The 8931-nt window shown below is 41.3% G+C and overlaps 1 protein-coding gene across 1 annotated transcript in view; it reads left to right on the plus strand.

The window, feature by feature from the left end:
- Babam2 (BRISC and BRCA1 A complex member 2) overlaps window positions 1–8931 on the plus strand; it is a 313631-nt gene that overhangs the window by 94888 nt on the left and 209812 nt on the right. The window contains exon 4 of the mRNA XM_050132036.1: window positions 2317–2411. Coding sequence (XP_049987993.1) covers window positions 2317–2411 — 95 coding nt within the window. The remainder of the gene's footprint in view (window positions 1–2316; window positions 2412–8931) is intronic.

The following is an 8931-nucleotide window of genomic DNA, read 5'->3' on the forward strand; positions in this document are numbered from 1 at the left end:
TAGGGTGGGAGGTGTGTCCACTTGTCTTTCAGCACTAAGACTTTGTCTGGCTTAGACCTGTACAGGCCCTGTGTGTGCTGCTACAGTCTGTGAGTGCACATGGACGTCAGTCCTGTTGTGTCTAGAAGGTTCTGTGTTGTTCTTGTCTCCTGCACGAAATGCGAGCCCCCTTCAGGATGGGTCTTTTTGAATGAACAGTATATCACAGTGCCTCATATGTAGCTCCTGCTTGTAATTTTTAAAATTAATAGAGCCATAAACAGTATAAGACTGTAATCAATTACTCAAGCAGTGTTATAACCAAGCAGTACTGATGAAATTCATAAGTAACAGTAATCAATATCTTGTAGATTATGAGGAAGGGCACTATGAAGGAGAAGGCAATTCGAGTGGGTTTGTGAGCGATGTAAACTGAGCAAGAGGAGAGCTGTTTGACCTGGGTGCCACAGTGTTTGGAAGGCATTGAGTTGATTATAATGGCCAGAATAGATGGCTTGTCGATGAACAGAAGAGTAGATAAATAGGGAAGAACATCATATTTTGGAGGTCTTAAGAACCATTTTGTAAGGTTTGCCATTATAATATTGAACATGAGAGAATTAATGAAATTTTCTGAGTTGCAAGTTTTCAGGTAATGCAGTACTTCAGTAAGATTTACTTGTGGGTTAGTGTATACTGTGGGGTGGAGGGCAGCTGGTACTATAAGAGGGTATGATTGAGTTCTTTTGGTGTTTCAGTTTTTATTAGCAGAATTCTTGGGTGTTAGTGCCTAGTGTAGTCTCTAGAGCAAAGTTCAGTTCATTATTCACTGAAAGTATGAATGGTGGATGGGCTGAACTGGACTTGGATGGAGCTGGGAGCAGCAGGGGCAGTCCGTGCTAGGATATTTGTAGGAACTATTGAGACAGTGTATGCACTAGCGTATGAGAGCATGGGCTGTCACAATCACATCTTTATGCTTGCTGAGCCTGATGTGAAATGCCTAGTGCATACAGATGTATGGGCTCAATATAAAAGTGAAGCTGGATGTTTCATTTTGGGTAGCGTTATGCAAATCTTGTGCTTTGAACAGTGAAAGTGAATGGACTGACAGCCGTGTTGTGTGTGTGTCCAGAAATGCACACACTATGAAATGTGTATGGCCCAGTGTGTGCTGGACCATCTGCAAACCAGTCTGCTGATTAACATTAGCAGAAAGATAGAACTGAAGCTGTGGGTGAGTAGAGAGAACACAGGGGCTGAATAAGGAGACAGAAAGAAACAGACAAGGAGACCTTTCAACTTGACTGTGCTCCTGAGGCTCCGAATCCTGTTTTACCTTTAAGAACATCCCCACTATCAGCATGGCGCATGTCACTATGACTTGTTGAGACCTTACTGAATGACAGACATGGTGCTGAGCACACTGCCTCCTTCGCTTCACACAGTAGGTCTGTTATGTTCGCACCACTGTGCAACTGTACTACTGTACCACGGTACCACTGTGGCACTGCGCCACTGAGCCACTGTGCCACCATACCATTGCACCACTGTACCACTGCACCACAGTACCACCACAACACTGCACCTCTACACCACTGCACCCGTGTACACACTGCGCCACTGCACCACTGCACCACTGCACTGGTGTACCACTATGCCACTGCAACACTGCACCACTGCACTGGTGTACCACTGCACCACTGCACCACTGCACCACTGCACTGGTATACCACTGTACCACTGCACCACTGCACTGGTGTACCACTGCACCACTGCACTGGTATACCACTGTACCACTGCACCACTGTATCATTCGTTTACTGGTAAACAGAAGGGTAAGTGGTCAAAGCCTTCCAAAGGTCTCTGAGTTGATAGTGATTAGGGAACCCTGAAAATATAACTGGACCTATTTGACTTCAAGCCAGATAGATGCTCTTTCCATTACTTCAAAGGTATGTGCATTTAATTTCTACAAGGCAAGGACTGTGTTTATACAGAATCAGTTTCCACTAAAGGCTTCTTCATTAGCAGGCAGTGATTGGACAGTTGTGTTTCCTGTAAAAATAATCAGCGTGTGTGCTGCATGGGGCTGCTTCTGCTTTCCTACCAGGGTATTTATATTCATAGGGTATTGCACTTTTTTGATTGCTTATTGTGGATGGTAATTTCAAAGAGGATATCAGTTCCTTTATCTGAAGAATTAATCATTCAGAAAGTACTTTTCAAATTTGTTTTTTAAACTAAATATAAGTTTCTTCAAGTTTTTCTGATGCATTCTTCAGACTGTCCATTTGCAAGGGAATAAGAAGATCTTGTTATTTTTCTATATTTCAGGGGACATAATTTTCAATGCTCAGTACCCAGAGCTGCCCCCCGATTTCATCTTTGGAGAGGATGCTGAATTCCTGCCAGACCCCTCTGCTCTACATGTGAGTACCATAGTCTCACTCTCATAACCTTTGTTGAAAAGAAAACAAAATTGGCATTGATAATCACTTAGTCACATGTAGTTTCCCCATCTGTGAAATAGTGCAGTTCTTCATGTGCCAAAATAGTTAAGGAAGAGAGATTTTCATCATAGTTTTACTTTGGGACCATTTCATATTAACTCTACAGATTGGTTGACATAATTTTTCTTCAACTTAAGGACACATTGAAGACATTTCCTTGGTTCTGACCTGATGGTTCATGCCTGCAGTCAGTTTTCCAGTGTTTACTAACATTTCAACAAAATACTGGTTGGAAGAGTGTTTCTTGGCTTTTTAAGAGGAAATTAAAAGTGGCAGATTTGGACTGCACATCTGTTGTCTTAGTGTCACCTCAAGGGAAGACTAGACTGAATGTTTTGTAGTAAGCCAAACCCAAACCTTGTAATAAAAAATCCGGCATTTCTGGAATTAAAGCAAGAAGACTTACCATTAGGGGAAAAGGGTCATGGTACCTGTCAGAGCATATACAGTCTGTTTAACAGTTGGGTTTTATTCATGACTAATAAAGAACTGGTGCCATTTTGTCTAATGTTTCTTTCTTTCACTTTCAAATTCCCTCATGCTGTAATAGCTGCATTAATCAAAGAGGTTTCATTGTTGATTAAAACTGTGTTCTCAGTTTGACTTCTGGATTTTAGTTTTTGGTTCATTCAAACTCTATTGATAGTTTAATGACCTACTTTGGAAGCCCCCCACTCCTCTTTCTTCCATTTAAAGGTGAGTGTTGTAGTGTGAAAAAAATGGCCTCCAAAGGTCGTGGCACTATTAGGAGGTGTGTCATTGTTGGAGTAGGTGTGGAGGAAGTGTGTCACTGTGGAGGCAGACTTTGAGGTCTCATATATGTTCAAGTCACGTTCAGTGAGACAGTCTACTTCCTGCTGCCTGCATATCAACATGTAGCAGCTACCTTTCCAGTACCATGTCTGCCTGCACACTACCATGTTGTGCCATGATGCTAATGGGCGTTCCTCTGAACTGTAAGTGAGCTACCACAATTAAATGTTTCCTTCAGGAGCTGCCATGATCACGGTGTCTCTTCTCTGTAATAGAAACCCTGACTAAGACAGCAAGGTACTAGCTAAACCTAAAGAATTACATAAAGTTTCATACAGCTGTGAGAATACTGTTGATAGGGGTGGGATGAGTTTGTTGAATGGTTTTTAATAATTGTACATAAATTTCTGTTTGATTAAAAAAACTTTTCTAGTTAAATTGCCTCTTTAGAAACCTGTTGAAATAAGAAGCGGCGGCGGGGCTGCGTCTCCAACACCCCGGCCGCTTGGCTAGCTTATGCCCGAAATAACAACACACAAACTGTATTCATTTAAACACCACTTGGCCCGGCTAGTTCCACCTTCTAGGCTAATACTCGCACCTGGACTAGCCCATTTCTAATAATGTGTGTAAGCACCCCAAGGTGCGCTTACCGGGAAGATTCTAACCTATGTCCATCCTGGGTTGGAGGAGCTTCATTGCGTGTGCCTCAGAGCACAGAGCTATCACGTCTAATCGGGAGAGCGGAGCATGGCGTCTCTGCTCCAGAGAGCAGAGCTGTCGGGTCTCCCTGGGATCAGAGCAGAGTCTTACCTCACTTCCTCTTCCTCCTGTTTCCTATTCTGTTTACTCCTCCCACCTATGCTTTAACCTATCAGGGCCAGCCAAGCAGTTTCTTTATTGCTCAATGACCTTCCTCCATCAGAAACCATGGGGTTGGTGTTGCCCACATTTAAAATCGAGAGGCCCAGCTGCAGTAGATGTGACCTGAGCATTACTGCGTAGTCTCTCCTGCCTGAAATCTGCCCCGTGGAGGGAGGCGTATACCAGAAACCAAAGAAGTGTTACATCGAAGTATCCCTGGAATTTGAAAACTGTGTGTAGGAGGTGGTGTTTGTCTTCCTCCTTCAGAAGTGAAGGAAAGGTGGGATTATGAGGGAGAATTCCAGTAGGTGCACGGCTGAAGCACGTGTGAGGCCGTGTTCATGTGATGTGTTGTAGAAAAGGGCACTGAGATTTGCTGAGGTTTGCATGCACATAAAACAGATCTACAAAGTGTAGGTGCATTTGGTGGAGTCTAGGGTTTCTATTCCTTTGAATAAACAGCATTGCTAAAGGGTTTGTTTTATGTTATAAGCTTATAACCATTATTCAGGGAAGTTGGGGTGAGAACCCAAGGCAGGAACTTGGAGGCAGGAACTCATGTAGAGGCCATAGAGGTAGACTGCTTTTTGGACTTGCTCAGCCTGCTCTTTAACCTACCTACTCAAGGATGGATGGCATCACCCATAGTGGTGTGTGCTTTCCTACATCAGTCACTAAGCAGGAAATGCTCCACAGGCTTGCCTACAGGCCAGTCTCCTGGAGACATTCTTTCAGGAGCGTCCTTCCACCCAGACGACTCCAGCTTGTGTCCAGTGGACATAAAAGTAGCCAGCACAGGGACATTGGTGGAGTACATCGCTGAAAGAAGAAGAGAATAGACCTTCCTGATGGAAACTTGTTTCGTGGGATCGATGATCTAAGACCAGAATGAGCATTGTTGAAATAAACCTATGGCAGAGAGAAAGCATTAGATAATACAAGGAAGATCACTGAGATGGAAAGGGTAAGAAGGAGCGTTCCCGCCTGTTTTTGGAATTGACTTTACAATTTGCAGTGTTTGTCTTCAGTATTGGCAAGCATGGTAAATGGAGAATTTAAGAGCTAGAAAGGGCCCTAAGATTCATCGTATTCCACTCTTCTATTTTAGTACTGAAGGAACTCTAGTAGATTTAGGGAATTCTGTAGCAGAGCTGATATGGTAATTCCACTCTTCTGGTGATGTTTCATCCCTGGGTGAAGTTCTCAGAAATGCTTTTGAGAAATAAGCTGATTAAGAACTGTGTGAGGGTGGGGGAGTGAGGAAGGGGCAATAACAGTGCACTGCATCCAAGAGGAAGAATGCAAAGCCAGGGGGGCACTTTGTTCCTAGTGATGATGGATTGAGAGCCCCAGCAGTGGGTCAGAAAAGCCCAGCGAGGCAATCAGAGCACACTTGTAAAGGTGCACACTTGATACCTGTCTTATTGAAACACCAGGGCAGGATAAAATATACCCCCAATCTCCAGCAGCCATTTCTCTAGACACAGTCTAGAGACTATATTAAATTATAATCATTAGTAAAAAATGAACTCTTCAGTATGGTCCAGCTTGAGAAACAAAGTTTTAGAGAAATTTATTCTATTTATTTAAATTGGCTCTTCTCCAAAAAGTGAGGTGGCTTAAATAAGGAGCATGGGTACAGGAAAGAGAAGTAAATGAGGGCTTCCAAGATCAGCTGAAGCCTCTGCTTCCTAAGCTCAGACTCTTCATTGAAGGAGGTGAGTTCTGTGAAGGAATCAGTGTGTATAAAATACTAGGATCTATACTAGGGACAAAGCATCTCAGATACCACAGACTCATGAAGATATTGGACAAAGGCCTTAGTGGCCCCATGGTTCTCAAGCATATTGGACTGATTTGGAAATACGGTACGACTCTAGCTTCCCCAGTAGACCCAGAATTAGGTATTCGGGAGAACCCAAGGACTGCCAATCTTTGGAGATATTTATATGCAGCAGTCTGAACTGTGCTGGGAACCACTGGCTGAATCATCTAGTAACATCTATAACATAGCATCCTTTGCCTTTACTTGACATTGCTCTTCTGAGGTACTGTTTTCTATTTAGGGGGTAGCATACGTACATACATATGTATATATTTTTTTAAAAACAATTTTATGACACATAATTTGTATGCCATACGGCTCACCTATTTAAAGTACTAATTTGGTGGTTTTTAGTATTTTTGTTGGGCTGTGCAACTGTCACCACAAATTAAGGCATCTTGTCATCATACTGAAAAGAAACGCCAAACCTATCAGCAGTTACTTTCCTATCCTTCGCACCCCAGGAAAACACTAATTTGTATTCTGTTTTTTATGGATTTGCTTATTTTGAACATTTCATGTAAATAGAAATAATTTTAGCCAGGCAGTAGTGGCACACACCTTTAATCCCAGCACTTCGGGACAGAGTTAGGTGGATCTCTGCATTAAAGGCCAGCCTGATCTACAGAGTGAGTTCTAGGACAGCCAGGGCTACACAGAGAAACCCTGTCTTGAAAAAGAAAAAAAATCTTTCATATATATGTGCATATATATAGTCCTTTTGGACTGTTTTATTTTTTTATTGTCAAATAATACTCTCTTATATGTATACACCACATTTTATTTCTTCATTTGTCAGTTGATGGCCACTAGGGTTGTTTCTTTTGGTTGTTGATGCTTCTGATATTGTAAAGACATCCTTTTGTTTTTCTTGGCTATATCCCTAGGAGTAGAATTATAGGACCAAGCAGTAACTCTGTTTTTAACTTTTTGAATGCACGGACTGTCTTCAGAATGGCTTGTACTATTTTGTATTCCTAGCTAGAGTAGTAGATAAGTGTCTGCTTTCTCTGGCTCCTCACTAATACTTACTATTGTGTGTCTTTTTAGCTAGTCATCACTGGGAGTGCTGAGTAAATAGTCTTTCCTTGGAGTTTGGGTTTGTGCTGCTTTGATGAAAAATGATTTGAGCATTCATGTTTTTCTTGGCGTATCTTCTTTGGAGAATGTCTGTTAAGATCCTTTGCCTATTTTAACATTTTTTTTCTTTTTCGCAATATATTTTTGGCACAAGTTCTTCATCATATACATGGTTGGCCAGAGCCCCCCCCCCCCAATTCCATGGATTTTCTTTTTGCTCTGGAGGTATGTTCTTGTGTGCCTGTGTATGTGTGTATTTGCCCATGTGACATTTGTAGAGGCCAGCTGTCGACTTAGGTATCTTATGTCTCTATCTTGCTTTTTGAGACAGGGTCTCTCAGAGAATCCAGAGCTCATCATCTTTGCTGTATTCACTGTCTCCGTCCATTCTGCCTGTGCTGAACAGCAGATACATGTGGTGGCACCTGACTTTTATATAGATGCTAGGGACCTAAGCTCAGATCCTCACGTATCCGAGTTTGTGCACCTTACCCTCTGACCCATCAGGATCGCTAGTGTCCTTTAAAGAGAAGTTTAAAATTTATCTCAAAATTCATCATCAAAAGAAGATGAATTTAGATTTATCTTTTTTCTTTTGTTTCCTGTGCTTTTGATTTTATATTCAAGGGACCATTGCTTAATTCAAGATTATAAAGATTTAGTCTAATATTTTCCTTAAAGAGTTTTATTACTTTTACTATCATATTTAGGTATTTGATCCATTTTGGGTTCATTTTTGTACATGGTGTGAGGTTGATACCCAGCTTTATTTTGTAAGAGGATATTCAGATGTGCTGCCACTGTTTATTAGAAAGTGTATGTTTCCCTCATTGAATTTTGTTGGCATTTTATTATCCCTAAGTTGATAATAGATGGGAGGGAGTACTTTGGATTCTTAATTTTATTTCCTTGGTCAGTTTGTTTATTGATTCTGTAATCAGTCTGGAAACTGGGGAATGGGCATTTACATCATTGTTCTTTGCAGGATGGCCTTAACTGTTGTGGGTCCCTTGCATTGCCATTTAAACTTTAGGTCAACTTGTGAAAGTCTGCACAGAGTCCAGCTGGGATTTTTTTTTTTTTTTTTGGTTTTTCGAGACAGGGTTTCTCTGTGGCTTTGGAGCCTGTCCTGGAAGTAGCTCTTGTAGACCAGGCTGGTCTCGAACTCACAGAGATCCGCCTGCCTCTGCCTCCCGAGTGCTGGGATTAAAGGCGTGCGCCACCATCGCCCGGCCTCCAGCTGGGATTTTGATAGGGACTGTCTGAATCTCAGATTAATCTGAGCACTATTGCCATCTCAGTAGTGTCAAGTCTTTGTAATTAGGCACAATGTGAACTGTCTTTTCATTTATTTACACTTCCTTTAATTCTTTTGAAAAGTGCTTTGTCATTTGGGGAGTATGAGTTTTACACTTGTGCTTTAGTTATTCTTTTTGGTGCGGCAATAAATGGAATTGTTTCATTTTTAGTTTCTGGTTTTGTATGGTGACAATATAAAACAAAATTGACTTTTTAGTATTGGTCATATGTTGTGACACCTTACAGTGTAAGATCTTAGTGTAAAATTTCTTTTCTACTGAGCAAAAAAATTTCACATTTTTAAAAAACATTTTTCTGCCTTTTTGAGGTAGACCAATATGTTGGGGAAGCTGGCTCAGTGCATATTTTGAGACCTTGAGATGTGATGATAAAATGGTAACACTGCTTTTTCTTTCATCTCAAAATTAAGCTTAAAGCATTTCCTAAGACAAAAATGGAAACAGCTTTGTAATAGATTCAAGATTATATTGGAGAGTTACATTTAAAGTTAACACTTGTAAATTCTAGTAGAATTACCTCATGGTTTTATATTGTTTGTTTGTTTGTTTATTAAAGATTTCTGCCTCCTCCCTGCTACCACCTCCCATTTCCCTCCCC

The sequence above is a fragment of the Alexandromys fortis genome, unplaced genomic scaffold (genome assembly GCF_014885135.2).
Source record: "Alexandromys fortis isolate MF-2015 unplaced genomic scaffold, M_Fortis_MF-2015_v1.1 scaffold_362, whole genome shotgun sequence".
NCBI classification, from domain to species: domain Eukaryota; kingdom Metazoa; phylum Chordata; class Mammalia; order Rodentia; family Cricetidae; genus Alexandromys; species Alexandromys fortis.